This window comes from Gasterosteus aculeatus, chromosome 7, assembly GCF_964276395.1.
Source record: "Gasterosteus aculeatus chromosome 7, fGasAcu3.hap1.1, whole genome shotgun sequence".
NCBI lineage: Eukaryota > Metazoa > Chordata > Actinopteri > Perciformes > Gasterosteidae > Gasterosteus > Gasterosteus aculeatus.
Genome location: NC_135694.1, coordinates 924,272 through 946,771, shown reverse-complemented (window position 1 = coordinate 946,771; position 22,500 = coordinate 924,272). Strand labels below are relative to the sequence as shown.

Below are 22,500 nucleotides of genomic sequence, written 5' to 3'. Positions count from 1 at the left end.
AAAGTGTTTTTATGTAAAAACCTGACATCGATTTAACAAAGAGCTTCTTCAGTTACTTTTAAATACAAAATAAAATGTGCAGGGCTATTTTGTTGATAAAAGAATTAGTTTGAATACAAAAGGAAATGATAATACAGGGGAAACATCAAAAACAAGAACTGTTGATTTACCCTCAATAAGAAATGAGCAACCGAGAGCGTCACTTTGACGAGGGTACCTGAACGCATCACGCAGTCCGATAACGCGCAGCGTAAAGAACCGTTTAAACAGTGGATGCAAAAGGATGTGAACGTGACACGATGAGAGCCAACCATGCACGCGCATTCAACGGGAGCGCGCCGCACAAGTTGTATGGGATGGGGGGTGGGTGTGCTCGTGCGTGTTGACATAAGAGGGCAAATGCAACGTGTCAATCGTGCCAGGCAGGAACACGCACAGAGGGAGCACTGTGCGGGGCCCTGCCAGCTCCATCTGCAGGTACAGGCTCCAAACTCCAGTTATAAAAGGTCACAATCAAAGGTCACATCCGTCCACCCCGTCACGCCTCTGCTAATGACACCACGTGTCTGTGTTCACGCACAAGGACTTTACGGTGTACAGGTGTTCACTGCGAAGTTCGGCCTCAAGTTGAGAAGTTGGCGGTGTGCCGGAAGTGAAGAAGCGGACGGGGGTTCGTACTCGTAGCAGCGTTAAAGCTCGTTACGGGCCGAGTCCCGCGGTTCGCGCGCACTGAGCGGGGGGAGAAGAGGGGGGGAAAACTCGTCGGTACCACCGCGCACTGACCGCCGGCGCTCACCTCCTCTGACGCCGACGCTGGGCTGCAGTTTGGCGGACAGGATGACGAGCACGATGCCGATGATGAACCACTCCCTCCGGACCGCGGCCAGGAGCCCCATGCTTCAGACCCCCGGGTTCTCCGGATCCCCGCCGGCCGGACCGCGACCTCACGACAGCGCGTCGTCCCGGGAGCTTCGGGAGACATGGGACACCGCGAGCGGCGCTACTTCCGGACACGTGATCCACCGCGAGGCCGTAAAGACGGGAAGAGCGGCGCGGCGCGATTATGAGCACAGATGTTTCGTTTCTGACAAATAATGCACCACACGACACACATGGTAAGCATTATTATAAATAGATACATTTCTTAATCAGGAAAAATAGTTTTAATATTTTTTGGTTTTCAACTTAATTTAAAAGTTTAATATATTTGTAATGGTCTAATAGTACATTTAAATAGAGAAAACAATGAGACTGGCTGTTTTATCCTTTTGTTCCTACATTAATCTGTCTGAGAACATCAAACATCAAAGAGAAAAGAAGAGGTGTGAGATTTATTGTGCACATCTAACAACATCTTCAGAGACTTCCTGTGCAAACAGATTATTATTATATTGTTATTGTTTATTCATCCGTCAAAGACTCGTTTGTGTCCCGGGTCCACGCCGTTGTCCTTCCCTCCCTGCGGCTGAGCAGGCGGCGCGGGGCGATGACATGTCTCCCGTTCAGAGAGACGTGAGCGAGACATCGCCAACGACACCTGGCAGGAAGCGGAGAGACGGCTTGAATACGATCAGCGTCCCTCTGGCTCTAAGATCTGACCTGGAAACAGCCGCTGGACGCACCTGAGACTCCTGCAGCAGAGACACGTCTCCAACGGCTGAGAGGACCTCATGGGCCTGCAGGAAGTATTCACACGCCGTGGTGTACTGGCTCTACGGGGGGAGACAGAAACATACACATTCATACACTTCTATGTATGTATGTATATATGTATATATATATATGTATATTCATACACTTCTAGTTACATCACATATATATATAGATATTATATATATGGTCAACATGATATTCCTTTTTTACACAATGTACAAAAATATGAGTCTTTCCAACAGAAATATAACAAAGACAAATATGTATTAGCACGAGTAAATATTGTATTGGAAATAAATATATAACTAATGTACAGAAGAACAGACATTGACGGAAAAAAACAATTTTTAGCTGCGACATTTCAACATGAAACCAATGTGTAACTATTGAGTAACAGCTTCAATGATTAATGTGTGTGTGTGTGTGTGTGTGTATGTGCGTGTGTGTGTGTGTGTGTCGTACCTTCTTGAAGTAGACGTGGCCCAGACACATGAGGCTGTCTGCCAGGTCGTGTTCCCGCCCGCTGCCTCGAGAGATGACGACCAACTTCTCCAGTAACTGGAGTCCTTCATGTGTGTAACCCTGACTGACACACACACACACACACACACACAGGCCAAGTGGTTCATGTATTTAGACCCAGAAGTAAAGAAAAACACAAACACTTTAAGTTGTTGTTGTTGTAGCTTGACTGCGTGCGTGTGTGTGTTCGTGCGTGTGTGTACCTCTCTAGAGATGCAGCCATAGCCTTGTAGGACTTCCCCAGCCAGTCCGCATCCTGCAGCTCGTCACTGATCTGGATGCAGGAGTTGAAGAACTGGACACACACACACACACACACACACACACACACAGGAAGTTGTGTTAAACTGCATAAAAGAATAATAAATAATCTTACAGGAAAAGAACAACAATGTACCCGGTAACAAGGGTTGTGTGTGTATCACCATGAACACACACAGACACACACACACCTTCTTGGCCTGGTCGTGGTCTCCTGCGCTCTGATAGGTCAGGCCCAGTCGATAGGAGGCTTCTGATTCGCTGCGTTTGTCTTCAGCTGAAACACATCGCAGTAAACGAACAAACATCAGGACATTTATTAAAGTGAAAGTACACTAAAGTATTTCACTGTGTTCTTGTACTTTTAGAGTTTCATTCAAATGACATTAAATAAAAACGTAAGTTTATTGAAATACTATTTCTAATACTTCAGGAGTTTATAAAGAGTGTTTTATTATAAGTGAAGTTTTCGCTGGAATCTGAATTTCGAATACTTCCAGTAGTATTCTAGTAGGGTGAAAGTATACGTAATACACCATTTTAATAAAGTAGACTAGGTGTTTTTGGTACTTACAGATTGTGTATCAAGCAGTGAAAAGTAGACTAAATGGAAAATACTTCAGTGCGGTAACAGTTACTTCAGAGTTGTTCCCTGCAAATACACGTACTTTATCTAGTATTTTAATATTGGTATGTGAAATGTAAGTGGAATGTTTACTTGAATGAAACACTTCCAATGTAGTTGTACATGGTCTGTGCCGAGTACTCGTAGTACACGTATACTCGCGTGTACTCCGTGTCCTTGGACCCACACTCAGCAGCGGCTCTGAGGCCCTCGTGCAGCAGCCGCAGGGCCTCGGCGGGCTGCGCCGCGTCCGCCAGCCGGCTGCAGACCCTCCACAGCGTCCTGCGGGCCTCGAGCCTCAGGGGCCAGCCGCCCTCGTCCGCCTGCCGCACGCAGCGCTCCGCCTGCTGCCTCGCCTGCTGCAGCTCGCCTGCAGGGCGACACGCCAGCTGTCACGTGTGTGTGTGTGTGTGTGTGTGTGTGTGGGTGGGGGGAGTGTTTGTGCGCGCTGTGCACCTAGCTGCAGGTAGATCTCGGCCAGGCGGGCCCGGGCTTCGGTGGCCGGTCTGGAGTGGCCCCCCCGCTCTGCGTCCGCGCACCGGTGGTAGAAGTGCCGACTGAGCCAGAGGTCCTCCGGGTCGGAGAAGTACCGACCCAGGAGGAGGCGCTGGTCACAGGCAGCAGTCCAGGAGCCTGGAGACACGCACAGACACACACTTTATCTTGAGGTAAATTAACGTAACAATGAATCCAGCCAGATTGAGTTTGTATCTCAGCATACTTCATGTACACAAAGCAGCTCGTATTCAAACATAAATAGATGTATTTCGTGTACAGGTGTTCTCTGCCTGCTCGGCCTGTCTCAGGTGCAGTAGCATGGTCTCCAGTTTGTCCCGCTGACGGTCCAGTGGGGTCCGGAGAGCCGGTTTAGGGGTCGCCCGCCCAACCCGATCACGGTCCAGAAGGGTGAAGAACTCAGTGAACGACCTGCAGAGAACCGACCACAGTATGTGCATGTATGCCTATGTGTATATATATATATATATATATATATATATATATATATACACATGTGTGTGTTTAGGCGTTTAGGTGTGTTTAGGCAGACAGACCTGTGGTAGCCACCTTGAAGAAGCTCCACACAGATGTTCTGCTTCGGACTGTTTCTGAACCTGGAGACATGTGAGAGAGGAAGAGGAGGAGGAAGAGGAGGATGTATTATTTCTCAGCCTTTAACACCAAACCTTTTAGGTCATTCAGGCCAATTAAATTAACAATAAATAAGAACTCACCGACTTGTTTCTGCCTGGGTGAGAATGTGAACCGATTCAGTTTGGAGAGATTCTTCCTGCTGCTTCATCCTGCTGAACACACGCACACACACACACACACACACACACACACACACACACACACACACACACACACACACACAGTCTGCTAAGCGGTACACACATTACCCAGAAACCATCACTGCACACACCTGTGCACCTCTACTAACCTGTACTCAGTGCGGTTCTTCTGCCGTGTCATCGCTGTGATCGTCTTCTCAGAATAACGAAACATGGGCCTGAAATCACATTCTATAAAACATGGAAATTCATTTTGATTGAAATCCTGAACAAAACGAATGAAAAGGCCTCCAAATATTTTCTGTGTTTGTACGTATTGAAAAATCACATTCTACACAGTTTCAGGTCTGAATACTCATCAGTAAGTGTACATGTACAGTTGTATTTAAATACTTTCTCACAATGGATCGTAATAACTGCTAACACCGCTAATGACTAGCTAAAGTGTTTTTTTGTGAATTAACGTTAATTACTACATTTGAATGAATCAAAATTGTGAATAAGATCCTTTCTTATTCTCCTTCGTGTTAACTTTGTCGTTATTGTTAATAGTTCAATTATTGTTAATAGTTAGCTGTTAAATCCACAGAACAGGCTGGGAAAGATGCTAAGCTAAAGCTGCTAACTACGCTGTCAGTTTATAACCGTTATTTCTCTTTTTAAGGAAACTCTTGTTTACCGCGTTTCTCTCCCGACAAACAGCTGGAACACAAGCAGCCGCATTAATGCACAAATTAACTTTACTTTACTTACTCAACGTCCTCAACGCGCAAACTAACTGGGCTCGTTTCCACCGCTGCTGCTGCACGAGTTACGGCGTCGCCATGACAACGGGGAGGGGCCGCGTTCCAACACTGAGGTCCTCCGGACGCGGCGGCCCGGTTCCGTTCCGTTTGTTTGCCTGCGTGATTACCAATGCGTTTACATTGTGGGATGGTTGTACTATGCGTGTATTAGTACACATCTACTTATTGTGATACATCTACTAACAGGTTCTCTCCTGTGAGCCCTGCGGTGGTAGATGTTCTCTCTGCACTTTAGCTTCTTAGGATTCACTTACTGTTACTGTACTGTTCATTTATATTGCACACATTTCATTTAACTTAACTTTTTTTCTTTTACAACCTGCTCAGTTTTGCACGTTTTTCCTCGTCACCTCATTTCTTATCCTTACCTCATTTTTTATTTTTTATTTCATGTACATTCATGTAAATATTGTATTCTTATTCTTATTTTAAAATTGGTCGGCTTTCCGGAAAGGCAAGTACAAGAATTTCAGTACACAGGGTGTAAACAGTGTGTAAATGACAATAAAATCTTTGAATACATGAACACATTTTGTGCATTAAAGTACAATATTTCCTCCGAAATGTCTTCAAACATTTAATAAATAATTGTCTCGTGCATGTGGATACAAAGCAATACAAATAAGAACAAAAACACAAACTATGAACCAGAGAATAAAGGAAACGTATATCATTAAAACATGCAGAGGGTTTCCTGTTGGAGTAAACACGCCCCGCTGCAGATGTTGGTCTCACCACAGCTGGATGGAAACTGTGTGTGACTGCGTTGGCTCTTCTGTGGTGAATGTTACTTACTTGCATCAAAGAGCCGCACAGTTCCTCGTGAAGTTTCCTGCTGCGTGGAAAGTCCCGTCCTGTTAACGGAGGTTCTGGTCGGTTCCGCTCGCTCTGATCAGCTGCGCGGGACATTTGTTCATTAACCGAACGAGCTTTAAAAGAGACGTCCAAACTTCCTCCAGATAACGAAACGCGTCACAAGCCGCCTGCTTTTCATCTCGGCGGGAGGGAAATGAAAAACGTGTAGTTAATCTAAAGAAATAAATATTCTTTGCTTTGTTGAGCTTCACCACTTCAAGGCGTCTTTACTGCGACACCGAAAACTACAGCAAATAAAACAATAAGAGGTTGGACTTTTATTTAATACTAAAACCTGAAAGGACCATAAAATACTAATTAAACACATTTATTTCAACCACTCATCTAATGTCTTAAAAGTAGAAGAAACTTAATTAAAGCTGTTTGTATATCGGCTGTAGTGATGCCTTGCTGAAGGGCTCTCATGTGTGTGTGTGTGTGTGTCTGTGTGTGAGTGTGTGTGTGTGTGTGTGTGTGTGTGTGTGTGTGTGTGTGTGTGTGTGTGTGGCTGCGTGATCCAGGTCACGTACAGCTTGTTTATCTCTGCCTTCACTGCAACAAACCAACTGAGAGGAAGCAGGAGCTCAGGATGCAAGGATGGAGGGAAGGAAGGGTAGAAGGAAGGAAGGAAGGAAGGAAGGAAGGAAGGATGGATGGGTGGAATGAAGGAATGAATGATGGATGGAGGGAAGGAAGGAATGAAGGATGGATGGGTGGATGGGTGGAAGGAAGGAAGGAAGGATGGAAGGAAGGAAGGAAGGATGGATGGGTGGATGGGTGGAAGGAAGGAAGGAAGGATGGAAGGAAGGAAGGAAGGAATGACGGATGGATGGATGGAAGGAAGGAATGAAGGATGGAAGGAATGAAGGGTGGATGGATGGAAGGAAGGAATGAAGGATGGAAGGAATGAAGGGTGGATGGAAGGAAGGAATGAATGAAGGATGGATGGAAGGAAGGAAGGAAGGAATGAAGGATGGAAGGAATGAAGGATGGATGGAAGGAAGGAATGAAGGATGGAAGGAAGGAAGGAATGAAGGATGGATGGTGGAGGGAAGGAAGGAAGGAAGGAAGGAGGATGGACAAACAGACGATTCCTTGACAAGAAAATAACAAAAATGTAACGTGAAAAATACCTGCAGCTCACAAACAAAGGTAGTAAAAAGTACAACTTTGAGATTTACCGGAGTAACAGCGTAAAGTATCAGGACATGGAGATACACAGCTGAGGTAAAAGTACTTGAATATGTACTTTTACTTCACATCTCATTGGTGGAATTTAAGATGGAAACTTAAAAAAGTCTCAGAGAATAAAGACGAGAAAACAAATGTTTTACTGCCTCTATTTCCGTTTAGAAGATACAGTGCGTGTGTGTGTGTGTGTGTGTGTGTGTCAGTAAAGGTTTGCTTGTGTCTTTACTAGATGTTCCACTGCTGCAGCGAGGAGGGAGGAGGGAGGAGGGGACAAGGGGGCGACAAAGGGGGGAGGAGGAGGCGAGAGACAAAGTGGAGCTTCGTCAGTGTGACTTCTTCAGGTCGGTCTGGACGGAGCAGAGCAACAATCTCCTTCTCCTCCTCCTCCCTCACATTACAGTGGCTTTGGAAGGATTTCACTTCATTAAACACCACAGAAGAAGACGGAGAAACAAACAGGTGGGATTCAAACACATTTTCTTGCTTTCGTCTTTAATCAGGAAACATTTATTACCAAAATATGTCAAACATACAAGGACTGCATGACAGCAGACAGTTAGACGACATAGTGCAAGAATAGAATCGAGTATAAGGCTTATAATAATAATAATAATAATGTGGGCTGGTGAATTTATTTGACTGATTCATTGAATCAAAGAGAAGGTTGAAGTTCATTTAAGTTGAACTCTGAATGAAGAGAAGATATAAAAATGAGCTGATTAGTGTAATTTAAATAACTTTATAATGAACTTAGTTATTTATTGTCCCTGCGGAGCTTTAATGTTCGCTTCAGCTGCAGAGATGGAGCTTCGGTTCCACGGAGGACGTCCACACAGGGCTGAGACAGAATGACATGAACTTGTTAGCGTTAGCTCGACTAACGAGCCCAACGACTGACGGAACCGGCCCCTCTAATCTGAACTGCTGCGGCCCCCCGCTGGACGGAGGTGTGACCCCCTCCACCCGCCTTCTCCCAACGCGGGCTCCATCTTTGCCCTACGGCGAAGAACCACCAGCCGGGTCCTCTCTCATTCTGTCTCTCTAACCGACCCGGTTTCTGTTTGTCTTCTTAACCCCGGCTCTCAGTCCCCGTCCCCCCGGCCCCCCGGACCCGCCTCCACCACCACAGCCCACCTGAGAGAAGGCGAGGAACCAGTCACCCGATGGGTTCCAGGCGGAGCTCCCGGGTTCCCTGCGTGTTCCCCGTGCTGCTGGTCGCCTGGTGCCTGACGCTGGTCGGCGGCCGCGGCAACTCCTCGGCGGAGCCCGCGGGCCTCGGCGCCGCCGAGGACTCCGACGCCGAGCCGCATCTGGCGCAGGAGACGGCCATCGAGCCGGCGGTGTCGTCGCCCTCGCGGGAGAAGGGCGAGTGGAGGCCCGCCGACAAGCTGAAGCGCGCACACCAGAGGAGGCCGCCGCCTCACCCGGCGACCTCCAACCGCTCGGCCGCGGCTCGGTCCCGTCTGCCGCCGAGGTGCCTGCACGCCACCGCCATCAAGAACGCCTTCAAGTACATCAACACGGTGCTGTCCTGCCTCATCTTCGCCGTGGGGATGGTCGGCAACGCCACGCTGCTGAGGATCATCTGCCAGAATAAAAGCATGAGGAACGGACCCAACGCGCTGATAGCCAGCCTGGCTGTGGGCGACCTGATATACATCGCCATCGACATCCCCATCAACGTCTACAAGGTACGCAGCCCGACAGGCGCCATCCATCACACGGGAGCGCAAAGAATAACTACCATAAAAGCACATCGGTTGTTATATTGTGTGTTTGATGCACTGATAACAGTGAATAGCTCATTTGTGTGAGTTTACAGGAGCAGAATTGCATCATGGGACACACAACTCCCTCCTGTGACGGCAGTGTGTGTGTGTGTTGTGTGTCTCTGTCGGGAGGTTGAGTGTTACGCTGATAACGGCACTAAAATATCCCACTGACTGAGATAACACACACACACACTCTGGGATATCGTGTTAATCTGTGTGTGTGTGTGTGTGTGTGTGTGTGTGTGTGTGCAGCTCCTGGCGATGCGATGGCCGTTTGCTGGCAGCGTGTTCGGTCTGTTCCTCTGTAAGCTGTTCCCCTTCCTGCAGAAAGCTTCAGTCGGCATCACCGTCCTCAACCTGTGTGCGCTGAGTGTGGACAGGTAACACACACACACACACACACACACACACACACACACACCGAAAAAAACTACTTTTCTCACCCAAAGGCCACCGTGCCATACTCCTGCCTAGTGTTAAAGTTAAACGCTAAAGAATGCTGACAGCCTTACAATCTCAGCTTCTGATAAATGAGGATGATGCTTTGTGGCTGAATCGGAGTGGTGTCAGCCTGTCAATCACATTAAGCCCCGCCCCAAAGCATCCCCTGCTGTGTTGAAGAAGACTTGAAACTAGAGACTGAGACCATAAACTCAGTCATTTCCTCATAGACGTCTATGGGAGCAGAGGAGTCGCCCCCTGCTGGTCACTACCCAGAATGCAGGTTGTTTACCCATCCAGAAGCAATAAATAACAACAACCTGCGCAGGTACCGCGCGGTGGTGTCCTGGTCCCGGGTGCAGGGCACCGGCGTCCCCGCGGTGACGGCGCTGGAGATCGTGGCGATCTGGCTGCTGTCGGCGCTGCTCGCGGTGCCGGAGGCCGTCGGCTTCGACATGGTCACCTTTGAATACAGGAACGTTACCATGACGACCTGCATGCTGCAGCCCAAGACGCCCTTCATGACCGTGAGTGTGTAACAGCAAATAGACTGTGGAGGGATTTAACTACCTACTAGTACTGTAGCTACATGTCTGAGGTACTTCTACTAGAATATACAGTACATTTACTACTACTTTGCTGTAGCTTTACTGATCATTGCTTCTCACACAACACAGACGCTACAAACATATGATGATCGTAAAGAATATGTCAAATACTTTTACTTCTATAAGGAGTATTTCCACCGCGTGGTTTTAGTACGCGGGTTTGATCCCGGTGTCCGTGGGAACCGCTGGAGACCATCTCGTGGGTTCTCCGGCCGAGGTCGGTTTAGAACGTCATTTCCTGTCTGCGGGTCACGACCGGACCAAACAGGCACCTCCAAAGTGATCCTGGGTCAGCTGACCCGCCATCACTCAGGATCAAACTGACCAATCAAATGTTTCCGTGTTGCAGAGCTTCATGGGGTTAACCGTTAACAGTTAAAACGCTCTTAAACTCCTCTGCTCTAATTACCGGTTCTAGACAAACTGGACTACAAACGTTTTGAGAGGTTAATAAAACGCACACTTCCCATCGTGTTCCAGTTCTACCGCGACGCCAAGGACTGGTGGCTGTTCGCCTTCTACTTCTGCGTGCCACTGGTCTGCTCCGCCGTCTTCTACGGCCTGATGACCTGCGAGATGCTCCGGCACCAGAAGGGGAGCCTGAGGATCGCGCTGAGCGAACACCTGAAGCAGGTAAACGCACGCGCACACACACGCACACGCACACACACACACAGGTGTTTGACGAGCTCTGGTTTCTCTCCAAAGCGCCGGGAATTAGCCAAAGCCGTGTTCTGCCTGGTGCTGATCTTCGCTCTGTGCTGGTTTCCACTTCACCTCAGCCGCCTGCTGAAGAGGACCGCCTACAAGTCCCATGATGCACACCGCTGCCAGCTGTTAAAGTGAGGGGGGAGGAGCCCACACATCCACAAAAACACATGTACTAATACTTTGGAGATGTTTGTCATCCTCCTCCTTTGTAGAGCATCTGAACACTTGGCCCTCAGCCGATGCGCTTCTTCTTCTGTGGTTGCAGTTTCCTGTTGGTGCTCGACTACCTCGGCATCAACATGGCGACCATCAACTCCTGCATCAATCCCATAATCCTCTACTTCGTCTCCAAGAAGTTCAAAAACTGCTTCAAGGTACAAACACCGAGACACGGGACGAGCGGCGGCGAACGTCAGAGTGACGTCACGACGGGGTCAGAGCGCGTGAGACAGAGACAGGAGGGGAGTGATAAACACTGGAAGGTCGTGACCTCCGTGATAAGGGAGACTCGTGGGAAGGGACCGGGGACGTGTCTGTTTAACGGCTCGTAGGGATATTTGGGGACATCAGAGACGGAGAGCATGACGTGCGCAAATAATACCAGATTGCTTTTACTGTCCGGAGACAAGGTCCACCCTATATACAAATATTAGTATTCATTTAAGATAAATATTAGTTTAAAAGGAGAACTAATCCTACCCGTCAGTCTGCCCCTTGATAGTTAGCTTGTACCTAGCTTAAAGCTATCAAGCTAACGTGAGCTACCAGGCTATCCGGCGTAACGCCTACATCATTTAGCTTATTAACGCTACATAATTCAAGTCTTTCATTGTTGTTGAAAATGTATCGGCGGTGCTTTGTCTCCCCCCTCCGGAAGTGACAGCAATCACAACAACTGTGTCCACATGTGCCGTTTACCTGCGACCAGCAGCTCGCGTCAATGGCGCCTCACGGCTACAACAGCACGTGACGTTTAACAGTAAAAGATATTTGGATGAACTGATCACACGTAGAGACTCAAAATAGCGACTTTGTCGTCTCTAAGTGATTAAATGGCAGCTTTCTAGTAGCTTAAAGACAGTATTTGAGCCATTCAAGTAAAGCTCAAGATGCCAAGCGAAGACATTGTACTTCCGCTCTAAACCGGAAGTACGTTTACATAGTGACGCAATGCGGAAGCGCTCTTGTTCAAGTAAAAATGATTATATATATATATATTTTTATATATATATATAATCTCTCCGTCAAGTACTTGATAAGTACTTGATAAGTACTTGACGGAGAGTCAAAGAAAATGTTGCATTGTGGGAAAATGTAGGATTCAGTGATAGAGACTAAATATCGGGCCTCCGTCACGTATGATTCTGTAAATCGTACACAAGTAAATTGCTTGAAGTTTCCCTTTAATAAAACTCTGTCTCTCTTTCTGTCTCTCTGTCTGTCTCTCTGTCTGTCTCTCTGTCTGTCTGTCTCTGCAGTCCTGTCTGTGCTGTTGGTGTTATTCTGGCTCTCTCTCCAACAGTATGCTGCCTATCCACCACGGGACGAGCCAGCAGTACAAGCACACTGACCACTGAGAGAGAGAGAGTCATCCTCATCATCATCATCGCACACTGAGAGGCATCGGTGTCTAAATGTTCTTTGTGCAATTATTAAGCCCAAGATATTACAGTTTACTACAGACTAGCTATTGAATGCTGAAATATAGTATATATAGACTAGAATATGGCCAAAAGCCTGTGGTCCAACTGCTGCCTTGGTGTTGTTTCCCATCCACTTGAGTTATTCTACGTTATTTTATTTATTTATTTGTAAAGACAACACACTCAACACGTGCAAAGGCTGTAAAAGCAACAATAACGGTGCAATGTGGCATTTTGTTTTGTAGTTCATTTAGAAGTTTTAAAAACATCTCTCGGCACTTTGTGTGCAATGTGGTCGGTGGTCGTTTTTACCTTTGGCCATATTGTTTATTTATTACTTTGTGTTGTAGGTAAAATATTCCATTGCGTCTCCACCTTTAAAGAAAGGAAACCAGTTTAAAGTAGTGTCTGCGCCACCTGGAGGCTGTTAACTACATCCCACAATAACAAAGTGTTGATGATCTTTCTGTTCAGAACACCAACTGAAGTAAAGGCAGGTCACAAGTTGACAGAATTTTTTTTAATTGAACTGCAAGGGAAATATTAATGCGTGGACCACATTTGCGACGCATTAATGCACCAATAATTATAATCAATAATACTGGTTATATTTACCTTATTTTAACGGTTTGACATCACTATTATTACTATCTGTATAATGATCTTGTGTTCCTTATAATATTCTGACATATTACTGTTTATTTAGGTGGAGGTCCGTCTCTTCCTGCCCTTTTTGTTCTGTATTAACTTTTTTACCTGTGTATTTGAATAAACTTATTTATAAACTTTAAACTACCTCTTCCACCAATAAATTTAAACTAGGAGTAGTTGTGTTTTTTGTTGTTGTTGTGGTGCATTCAATGTTGCAGTAAAATAAAACGTTTTTTGTTATTTCCTTTTATTTAATAAATAACTTTTGATGTAAAACGTAAAACCAATGAATAAATAACACAAGAGCATTTTGGTAAAATCAAGGTTCTTATTCTTGAGGCGCTTCCTGTCGCCCACGTGACCGACGGTTGAGACTCCTGCTCGTGACGCGCCAGCGACCGGACGAACGGGGAGAACCGCCGTTAAAACACGGACACCGGCGGCTCGCGGCTGACCGCCACCGAATCAACGGAGAATAACGGCGGAGGAGATCGATCGGGTCCCGATCGATCGATCCGGCCTCGGTGGCACCGGGCGGAGGAGGGGATGCGTTGCCTGGTAACGGAACCGGGACCGGGGCGTTGAAGAGGAACCACCGTCGCTCCTTGTCTCCAGCGGTCCGAACATTTCAATATTCAACGTCAAATGGATGTATTGTAACCGTGAAACCGATGAATACGTTCGTGTACTTTGTGTTTTTTAATTAATACAGCGGTACCTCCCCATCACGTCGCGTTTAATGTGGCGTTCACAGCGAGCGATGCACGTTAATTATTAATTAAAAAAGAGGTTTTAATGTCCGCGACGTCGCAATATTCGGCCAGAACATGTTTGTTTCATAGAAATATGGAGACCGACAGTTCTTTGAACATACTACTAGTTAACTCTTTAATAGAAGGGTTACGTCATGTCAAGTGAGTTTAATGAAGTGATTTAATTAAGTCTCCTAGATGGAGATATTCCACTTAAAAGCGGGGAAAGGAGCAATAAGCACTTTAACAATGTCCTACTTCTCTGTGTCACAGACAGTGAAGCATTTAATGCCTAAATCCAGTTTATGTCCACACAATTAGCTAGTGACGTCACAGGTGCCAGCTCGTCTAATAGCTGGCTAGTGCTAGCTAACACTAGCTTAAGAGCTAGCTTCACAGATTCAACAGGTTCAACAGGTTATTATGTAGTGAGAAGTTCTATAGTGGTGCATTTGGTTTGGTGACTAACTTCTCACTGAGGTCAGTACGTTTACTTATATTTACTTTTCTTTTAAGAAGTACTTATTATAGGAGGAACAAAACAGTAAAGAAATGCCCATCCATCATTCAAAATATACATAAATGAATGTGTTAATCACCGTAATAATAATTTGAAATATTATTATTTTAAGTTGATTATATTTTGGATTATTTACCAACTTAAGTTATTGGATTCAAAAAGTAGTCTCAGATGTTGTACTTCTGTACAATGTAGCAGAAAATGGAAATACTCAATCAAGTACAATGCCTCCAACGTGTACTAATGGAGTAGTCTCCATCTGTGGGCATAACAAGGTCCTTTAGGGGAATATTTAAAGACAAATAGGTGCATAAATATATTAAAGCTTTTAAAGCATTGACACTTTGGCTAAATCAGATTTATATATTTCTTCTATGGCATAAAAAGGCCAATGATGATCCTGATAACCTGACTTACTGCCCCCCCAGGATGAGCCTGTAGACGGCGCTCAGGGCCGAGCCGCGTCATGCCGTGCTCCTGCGCCCAGTGGAGGAGGTGGATCCGCCCCCTGGTTCTGGTTCTGTACGCTCTGCTGCTGCTCGCCGTGCTGCCGCTCTGCATCTGGGAGCTGCAGAAGGACAAGGTGCGCCTCCATCTTTACCTCCACCCTTCCTCATCCCCATGATTACCTCCGTCGACACCGCCATCCTTATCTACGTCACCTTCTTCTTTACCTCCATGACCACCATCCTCACCTCCGTTTTGTTTTCTTCTGTGTTTTGATTGACGCATTTATCCGCGCAGGTGGGGACTCACGGCAAAGCCTGGTTCATCGCCGGCGTGTTCGTCTTCCTCACCATCCCCATCTCGCTGTGGGGCATCCTGCAGCACATCGTGCACTTCACCCAGCCGGAGCTGCAGCGGCCCATCATCAGGTGGAGGAGGCGGGGCTTTACTGCACCTCACTGGGGGGGGAGAGGGGCGGAGTCACAGTTTAACAACGAGCTTTAGTCACTTTAATGGGCGACGTACTGAATACGTTCAGTACGTCAATGAAGAAAGAAAGATCATTTTACCAGGGCTTTGATTTCATGTTGAAACCCAGCAGACAGAGAAAAGATGTGTTTAACACGCAAAATAAATCCTAGTTTTTGTCCTTGTATTTGTTCAGAATACTATGGATGGTGCCGATCTACAGCTTGGACAGCGTGAGTCACAATCTCACACACAGGAACAGCATTGCATTGGGTTGCCATGTCCTTTGTGTAACCTCCTCTATCATCTCTTGTCTACGTGTCCTGATTTCCCCCTCCCTAAACCCCTCCCCTCGCCCCCCTCGTCTCCCAGTGGCTGGCCCTGCGGTACCCCGGCCTCGCCATCTACGTGGACACGTGCCGCGAGTGCTACGAGGCCTACGTCATCTACAACTTCCTGGTGTTCCTGCTGAGCTTCCTCAGCAACCAGTACCCCAGCCTGGTGCTGATGCTGGAGGTGCAGCAGCAGCAGCCGCACCTGCCGCCGCTGTGCTGCTGCCCGCCGTGGCCAATGGGAGAGTAAGCGGAGGTCACGTGACGGTCAGTGACTTGCTCACCACCTGGGGGCGGAGCTTAACGCTGTCTGTTCTCTGTCTCTGCCAGGGTGCTGCTGTTCAGGTGCAAGCTGGGAGTCCTCCAGTACACCGTGGTGCGGCCCGTCACCACGGTGATGGCCCTGTAGGTGCCCCTTCTGTAACCACGGCGATGTGTGGTGGCTATGACACTGTGGCCTCACAACGCGCTCTCTCTGCAGGATCTGTCAGCTGTGTGGCGTTTATGACGAAGCCAACTTCAGCTTCAGAAACGCGTGGTCCTACCTGGTGATCATCAACAACATCTCACAGCTGGTACACACACGCACACACACACACACACACACATTTGTACTAAAACAAAGTCCTGTATGTTCTATTGACCCCCCCCCTCCCACAGTTTGCCATGTACTGCCTGGTGCTGCTGTACCGAGCGCTCAGGGAGGAGCTGACTCCCATCCGGCCGGTGGGGAAGTTCCTCTGCGTCAAACTGGTGGTGTTCGTCTCCTTCTGGTAGGAGGAAGGAGGACAGTCCCTGATCAATAACCCGAGCTTCAGAACGAATGTGATGAAGATGAAGTGGCTTAAAAACAAGAAGGAACGTTGTGTTTGAGCATCGTGATGTTCAATCGGGTGATTATGTGAATCCTCGCTTAGCGCAGACAGACGAAGCTCCTCCCCCTCGTTCTCCGCAGGCAGGCGGTCTTCATTGCGTTCCTGGTGAAGGTCGGCGTGATCTCCGACAAACACACGTGGGACTGGGACAGCGTGGAGGCCGTGGCCACCGGACTGCAGGTCACGTGACCTTTGACGCGGGACATTTGATTTGTTTTCTGTTAGATTCTGCTCAGGTTATTGATTGACAGATTGTTGTGTCGATACAGGACTTCATCATCTGCATAGAGATGTTCCTGGCTGCCATCGCTCACCACTACACCTTCAGCTACAAACCATACGTCCAGGTAACCTGATGTCCATTTGCTTCGTCTGATCTGATCAATACGATATATCATCTCGATCTGATCCCTCCAGGAGGCGGAGGAGGGGTCGTGTTTCGACAGCTTTCTGGCCATGTGGGATTTCTCTGACATCAGAGCCGATGTCACCGAACAGGTCCGCCATGCAGGTTAGTATCAGTATTATTATTATAACACTAGTATCAGTATTATTATTACAACACTAGTATCAGTATTATTACAACACTAGTATCAGTATTATTATAACACTAGTATCATTATTATTACAACACTAGTATTATTATTATTATTACAACACTAGTATTATTATTATAACACTAGTATCAGTATTATTATTACAACACTAGTATTATTATTATAACACTAGTATCAGTATTAGTATAACACTAGTATCAGTATTATAACAACAGTAGTATTAGTATAACACTAGTATCAGTATTATTACAACAGTAGTATTAGTATTAGTATAACACTAGTATCAGTATTATTATAACACTAGTATCAGTATTATAACACTAGTATTAGTATAACATTAGTATTAGTATAACACTAGTATCAGTATTATTACAACACTAGTATCAGTATTATTATAACACTAGTATCAGTATTATAACACTAGTATTAGTATAACATTAGTATTAGTATAACACTAGTATCAGTATTACTATAACACTAGTATCAGTATTATTATAACACTAGTATCAGTATTATTATAACACTAGTATTAGTATTATTACAACACTAGTATTAGTATTATTACAACACTAGTATTAGTATTATTACAACACTAGTATCAGTATTATTACAACACTAGTATCAGAATTATTATAACACTAGTATTAGTATTATTATAACACTAGTATTAGTAATATTACAACACTAGTATTAGTATTATTACAACACTAGTATTAGTGTTATTACAACACTAGTATTAGTGTTATTACAACACCAGTATTAGTATTATTACAACACTAGTATTAGTATTATTACAACACCAGTATCAGTATTATTACAACACTAGTATCAGTATTATTACAACACTAGTATCAGAATGATTACAACACTAGTATTAGTATTATTATAACACTAGTATCAGTATTATTATAACACTAGTATCAGAATGATTACAACACTAGTATCAGTATTATTATAACACTAGTAATAGTATTATTACAACACTAGTATTAATAATAGTAATAACCCTGATAATAATACCCCCCCCCCCTCAGGTCGCACCCTGCTGGGTCGTCCCAATAAGATGTACTTCGGCACGGCTTCTCAGCCCGAACACACCGAGCACACGGGCCTCCTCACGGCGTCCTCGTCCCAGGACCCCGTCGCCGCGGCGACCACATCGATGCCCTCCTCCCCTTCCTCGAGTGGGCGGTACCAAGGCCTCGGCCACACCTCTGCGGCGCACTCCATCTCCGCCCCGGCGGGGTTCACCTCCTCGTCCTGGGACAACGACAGCGACGGCTCCCCTCCTCGCTACGCCGCCGGGACATAGCCGGGGGTGTGTGTATGGGGGGGGGGGGGGGGGGACGCCACGAGGGAGAAACGCTCCGGTTCAAGTCGTATTGAAGGAGAGCGGAGAAGAGAAACAGTCTCTGTGATGTCACAGTATTTTTAAGTATAGTTAGTTGGAGTGTTTGGAATCTGTATTTGGATGTCACATGATGTCATTTTGATGAATGTATCTCCAGCTGTGGAAAAGAACACATATTTATTACATATTTAGATTGTTGTTTAACGGGATCACATGTAGCTCATCCACCATTATAAGAGCCAATAGGAGAACAGGCGCTAAAAGGGAAGTTTTTTTTTCCTTTGAAGCGAGTTAGTTCTTGTGTCGACCGGATCACGAGCCTGATGTGTCTCCTTTAACACTCGCCCAGTGTCCTCGGCCCGCTTTCACTGTTTGTTCTATCGTGATGAAATAAAAACTAAGACGCCACAATCATCGAGGACCTGCTGTCGTTGGGTTCCTTCTCTGACCTCGTGGCCAAAGGAAAGGAAATAATGACAACGCGTAGTGGGATTTAACGAGTAATGTCGTACATTAAATATCATGTGATTCACGCTACATATTTACTTGTATTTCCTAAAATAGAAATTCTTCAATGGATCCGATTTTTCATGAAATGAAATTTCCATAATGTTTTGTTTCTGTTTGTGTTCCGTATTCTTTTCTCTTGGGGGGTCAGTCTGACTGGTCCCAGCTGTCAGCCCCCCCCCCTCTTCACTGAGGATGGGTGGGGTCTCCGTTGAAGCTTCACAATAAAAGCCCTGACTTCTACAAAAGAAGTCGAGGATACGAAAAGCGTTTCATCGATCTAAAACTGGTCAATGGATCAAACCTTATTGTTGCCTTGTTCATTTATTTAATGATTATGTTTTTATTTTTTGAGTTTATTTGCCGGATGTGGTGGGATTTATTGTTCTTAGCTAATTATCTCCGGACTGGAGCTTCATATTTGACTCCTAACGATCCGTCAGCGACGAGAGAATGAATGGAAATCCAAACGAAACCGTTGAAATTACTACAAGTTTCTTTGTTGTGATCCTTATTATTTGCCTCGGTGACTATATTGATTATCAAATCGCTGTCTGTGGCTGAACAAGATCTGAAATAGTGTGAACAAATACAATATATCTGCAAAAATATGTCATTTAAATTAAACTAATAACTATCAAGTAGTAAATATAATAAGCCACACCCTAAAACTTCTAATCACACAGCATCATCAAACAATTTAACAATTTATTACTTCAGCCGTTTATGATCATTTATTTATCAGCTTGTTCCTTTTATCAAATAATGACTTTAATTATTGACGTTGCAGCTGTTATTAGTCCCTTATTACATTCGGCTCCCCAGTTCATAAGTACCGAAGGAAAAGAAGAGTTTGTTTTTTATCTTATAAGGAAATGTAACTTTAACACAACGTTTTATCATATAAATATGTCTTACTTTGTGTTTTATTGTCTAAGCTCTCATCACATCTTACTCACATCTGAACCAAGCACATAATCAGTGAATACAAAATCAATATATCATATTTTTTCACATTCTATTTAGTTTAATTGTTTTTGAATGCTCTTTTGAGAAGGATTTGCTACATAATGTTATTATACGCGTATAATTATAATTCATGTCATTTCATTTTTTTTAATGGGGATTTTAAAATGAATGAATCATTCAGCAATAATTTGTGTATATTTGATGTCATTTAATGGTGTTTTAATGGCTTTATAGTCCTTCCTGCAGCAGCAGCAGCAGCATGACAGCTCAGACAAAAGACACGGAGGGAGGGGGAGGGGGAGGGGGAGGGGGGAGGGAGGCTGTCATCACGCACGAGGGGGAGGAGAGGGGGGCTCAGCCGGTCTCTCCTCCCTCTGCTGCAGCGGCCATGCTGCTCACCGCCTCTCGCCTCGGCGCCTCCCGGTCCTCCGCCGGTTCAGCCTGAGCGCCCCTCCCCCCTCCTCCCCCCTCCTCCCCCCTAAGCCCCGCACATCTCTGCATCCGGACGCCGGACCGGATCGCAGCGCTGTCCGCCCGCCCGGGATCCAGCGGAACAGACTCGGAACACCGCGGGAGGAGGAGAGAGCCTCCATAGCAACACGACCGGTAGGTCCCTCCCTCTGTCGGCGGATCCGGTCCGTCCGGTTTCACCGGTCCAGGCTTCGGGACCACGTGATGCATGTGGCACGTTTAACGTGGTTCCTCATTCTGGCCTCTGCAGGAGACTTAATTCCAAACGTCTCCTGCGCGATTTGACTGCTGAACATGAATAATGTGCACATGCAGATGCTGCAGGAGGCGGATGTGCAGATGGAGTCGGTCCATTGTCCCCGTCGCACATGTCGCCAGTAGAGCCGTGTGGTTACCATCTGTTTTCCTTGTGTCAGTGACAGAACCGAACCATCCCCATCTTCAGGTGTGCAGCCCGAAGGTCACCACGAGGGCACGCTCAGATCCTCCGCCACCGCTCCGCCTGCAGCTCCGCCTGCAGCTCCGGATTAAAGCATGAATTCAGCGGCTGTACGCGGAGAAAGGTTCTGCTCGTAGTGTTAAAAGGAATACCGCTGGGTTGAAGCCCCCAAAGGGTCACTGGACCACGTCCGCTACCTTTTCACCGGCATTCAACCCACCAGGACCACGGACCTTCTTCTCCTCCTGGACCTGGGATTATAAAAACCTCTGGGTACCAGAGAATCGTACGCTAAGCGGGATAAGTTAGTGGTAGTCGGAAGATGTGTCCCGTGTAGCGTTCCGAATCGCAGCCGCACCGGAACCGGCCCTCACCATGTCGCTGAGCAAGACCCTCGAACTGGAGCACTTCGACGAACGCGACAAGGTCCGCCGGGGTCGCTCCACCCGCACCAAGAGGGACGACTCTGCCGCCGGGTCCGGGCCCAGCTCCCGGGGCAGCAGCTTGGTGCCGAGCCCCGCCCACAGCGCCAACTGCAGCTACTACCGCACCCGGACCCTGCAGGCGCTCACCTCGGAGAAGCGGGCCAAGAAGGTCCGCTTCTATCGCAACGGGGACCGGTACTTCAAGGGGCTGGTGTACGCCGTCTCCGGGGACCGGTTCCGCTCCTACGACGCGCTGCTGATGGAGCTCACGCGCTCTCTGGCCGACAACCTGCACCTGCCGCAGGGGGTGAGGACCATCTACACCGTAGACGGCGGCAAGAAGATCACCAGCATGGACGAGCTGGGGGAAGGTAGGACCAGAACCAACTGTCGCCCGTCTGTGTGTGATTCTAACGTGAGGCCCGTGAGGGAGACAGGAAATGGAGTCGCCCCCTGCTGGTCACTGCAGAGAAGTAGAGCCATTTCCTCATAGACGTCTATGGGAGCAGAGGAGTCGCCCCCTGCTGGTCACTACAGAGAAGTAGAGTCATTTCCTCATAGACGTCTATGGGAGCAGAGGAGTCGCCCCCTGCTGGTCACTACAGAGAAGTAGAGTCATTTCCTCATAGACGTCTATGGGAGCAGAGGAGTCGCCCCCTGCTGGTCACTACAGAGAAGTAGAGTCATTTCCTCATAGACGTCTATGGGAGCAGAGGAGTCGCCCCCTGCTGGTCACTACACAGAAGTAGAGTCATTTCCTCATAGACGTCTATGGGAGCAGAGGAGTCGCCCCCTGCTGGTCACTACAGAGAAGTAGAGTCATTTCCTCATAGACGTCTATGGGAGCAGAGGAGTCGCCCCCTGCTGGTCACTACAGAGAAGTAGAGTCATTTCCTCATAGACGTCTATGGGAGCAGAGGAGTCGCCCCCTGCTGGTCACTACAGAGAAGTAGAGTCATTTCCTCATAGACGTCTATGGGAGCAGAGGAGTCGCCCCCTGCTGGTCACTACAGAGAAGTAGAGTCATTTCCTCATAGACGTCTATGGGAGCAGAGGAGTCGCCCCCTGCTGGTCACTACAGAGAAGTAGAGTCATTTCCTCATAGACGTCTATGGGAGCAGAGGAGTCGCCCCCTGCTGGTCACTACAGAGAAGTAGAGTCATTTCCTCATAGACGTCTATGGGAGCAGAGGAGTCGCCCCCTGCTGGTCACTACAGAGAAGTAGAGTCATTTCCTCATAGACGTCTATGGGAGCAGAGGAGTCGCCCCCTGCTGGTCACTACAGAGAAGTAGAGTCATTTCCTCATAGACGTCTATGGGAGCAGAGGAGTCGCCCCCTGCTGGTCACTACAGAGA

General features: G+C 46.9%; 5 protein-coding genes and 3 long non-coding RNA genes across 11 annotated transcripts in view; 5 read left to right on the top strand and 3 right to left on the bottom strand.

Moving 5' to 3' along the window:
- Positions 1–1,034, bottom strand: part of slc10a7 (solute carrier family 10 member 7) — a 5,464-nt gene extending 4,430 nt beyond the window's left edge. The window contains exon 1 of the mRNA XM_040182023.2: positions 797–1,034. Coding sequence (XP_040037957.2) covers positions 797–896 — 100 coding nt within the window. The 5' untranslated portion in view covers positions 897–1,034. The remainder of the gene's footprint in view (positions 1–796) is intronic.
- LOC120822389 (uncharacterized) lies at positions 435–2,315 on the top strand. The gene is made up of 2 exons (XR_013468241.1): positions 435–1,115; positions 1,419–2,315. It is a non-coding gene; the product is annotated as an uncharacterized LOC120822389 (long non-coding RNA).
- ttc29 (tetratricopeptide repeat domain 29) lies at positions 1,314–5,303 on the bottom strand. The gene is given in 13 exon segments (XM_078106018.1): positions 1,314–1,455; positions 1,457–1,537; positions 1,623–1,712; positions 2,116–2,239; positions 2,379–2,470; positions 2,628–2,713; positions 3,249–3,431; positions 3,518–3,694; positions 3,837–3,988; positions 4,114–4,173; positions 4,294–4,365; positions 4,503–4,584; positions 5,107–5,303. Coding segments are annotated over 12 exon segments (1,236 nt in total). The 5' UTR covers positions 4,568–4,584; positions 5,107–5,303; the 3' UTR covers positions 1,314–1,401.
- On the top strand, positions 3,839–5,718 carry LOC144410287 (uncharacterized). Its single transcript, XR_013468242.1, has 2 exons — positions 3,839–4,007; positions 4,104–5,718. It is a non-coding gene; the product is annotated as an uncharacterized LOC144410287 (long non-coding RNA).
- A 1,947-nt stretch (positions 5,719–7,665) lies between these two features.
- Positions 7,666–9,881, bottom strand: LOC144410286 (uncharacterized). The gene is made up of 2 exons (XR_013468240.1): positions 9,739–9,881; positions 7,666–9,343 (listed from the first exon to the last, which is right to left on the bottom strand). It is a non-coding gene; the product is annotated as an uncharacterized LOC144410286 (long non-coding RNA).
- Positions 8,369–13,204, top strand: LOC120822095 (endothelin receptor type B). 2 transcript variants are annotated; one of them, XM_040181462.2, is made up of 7 exons: positions 8,369–8,896; positions 9,230–9,357; positions 9,747–9,945; positions 10,507–10,659; positions 10,735–10,868; positions 11,003–11,111; positions 12,260–13,204. In XM_040181462.2, the coding sequence occupies exons 1-7, from the start codon at positions 8,369–8,371 to the stop codon at positions 12,305–12,307; spliced, it is 1,299 nt and encodes a 432-aa protein (XP_040037396.2). In that variant the 3' UTR covers positions 12,308–13,204. The 2 variants fall into 2 exon arrangements, with proteins under 2 accessions (XP_040037396.2, XP_040037395.2); XM_040181461.2 differs by having other exon boundaries at positions 12,216–13,204.
- Positions 13,205–13,361: 157 nt separating this feature from the next.
- On the top strand, positions 13,362–19,107 carry LOC120822096 (transmembrane protein 184C). 2 transcript variants are annotated; one of them, XM_040181463.2, is made up of 12 exons: positions 13,362–13,648; positions 14,732–14,886; positions 15,048–15,178; positions 15,415–15,451; positions 15,591–15,796; positions 15,881–15,955; positions 16,032–16,125; positions 16,211–16,323; positions 16,506–16,605; positions 16,695–16,772; positions 16,843–16,936; positions 18,017–19,107. In XM_040181463.2, exons 2-12 carry the CDS (start codon positions 14,770–14,772, stop codon positions 18,292–18,294), a joined length of 1,323 nt encoding a protein of 440 aa, XP_040037397.1. In that variant the 5' UTR covers positions 13,362–13,648; positions 14,732–14,769; the 3' UTR covers positions 18,295–19,107. The 2 variants fall into 2 exon arrangements, with proteins under 2 accessions (XP_040037397.1, XP_040037398.1); XM_040181464.2 differs by having other exon boundaries at positions 13,387–13,710.
- Positions 19,108–20,165: 1,058 nt separating this feature from the next.
- The window catches only part of LOC120822339 (serine/threonine-protein kinase DCLK2-like), an 11,995-nt gene continuing 9,660 nt past the window's right edge, over positions 20,166–22,500 (top strand). Inside the window, exons 1-2 of one of the 2 annotated variants that reach the window (XM_078106012.1) lie at positions 20,166–20,415; positions 20,697–21,515. In XM_078106012.1, the coding sequence (XP_077962138.1) occupies positions 21,095–21,515 (421 nt within the window). In that variant the 5' untranslated portion in view covers positions 20,166–20,415; positions 20,697–21,094. The remainder of the gene's footprint in view (positions 20,416–20,696; positions 21,516–22,500) is intronic. The other variant, XM_078106014.1, reaches the window with a different exon arrangement.

Excerpts from the sequence above, each read along its gene's own strand:
- LOC120822096 (XM_040181463.2), top strand. The coding sequence starts at position 14,770 with ATGCCGTGCTCCTGCGCCCAGTGGAGGAGGTGGATCCGCCCCCTGGTT. Across the intron at positions 15,956-16,031 it reads GTCACCACGGTGATGGCCCT|GATCTGTCAGCTGTGTGGCG; the intron begins GTAGGTGCCCCT and ends CTCTCTCTGCAG. Across the intron at positions 16,324-16,505 it reads GTGGTGTTCGTCTCCTTCTG|GCAGGCGGTCTTCATTGCGT; the intron begins GTAGGAGGAAGG and ends CGTTCTCCGCAG.
- LOC120822095 (XM_040181461.2), top strand. The coding sequence starts at position 8,369 with ATGGGTTCCAGGCGGAGCTCCCGGGTTCCCTGCGTGTTCCCCGTGCTG. Across the intron at positions 8,897-9,229 it reads TCCCCATCAACGTCTACAAG|CTCCTGGCGATGCGATGGCC; the intron begins GTACGCAGCCCG and ends GTGTGTGTGCAG. Across the intron at positions 11,112-12,215 it reads AGTTCAAAAACTGCTTCAAG|TCCTGTCTGTGCTGTTGGTG; the intron begins GTACAAACACCG and ends CTGTCTCTGCAG.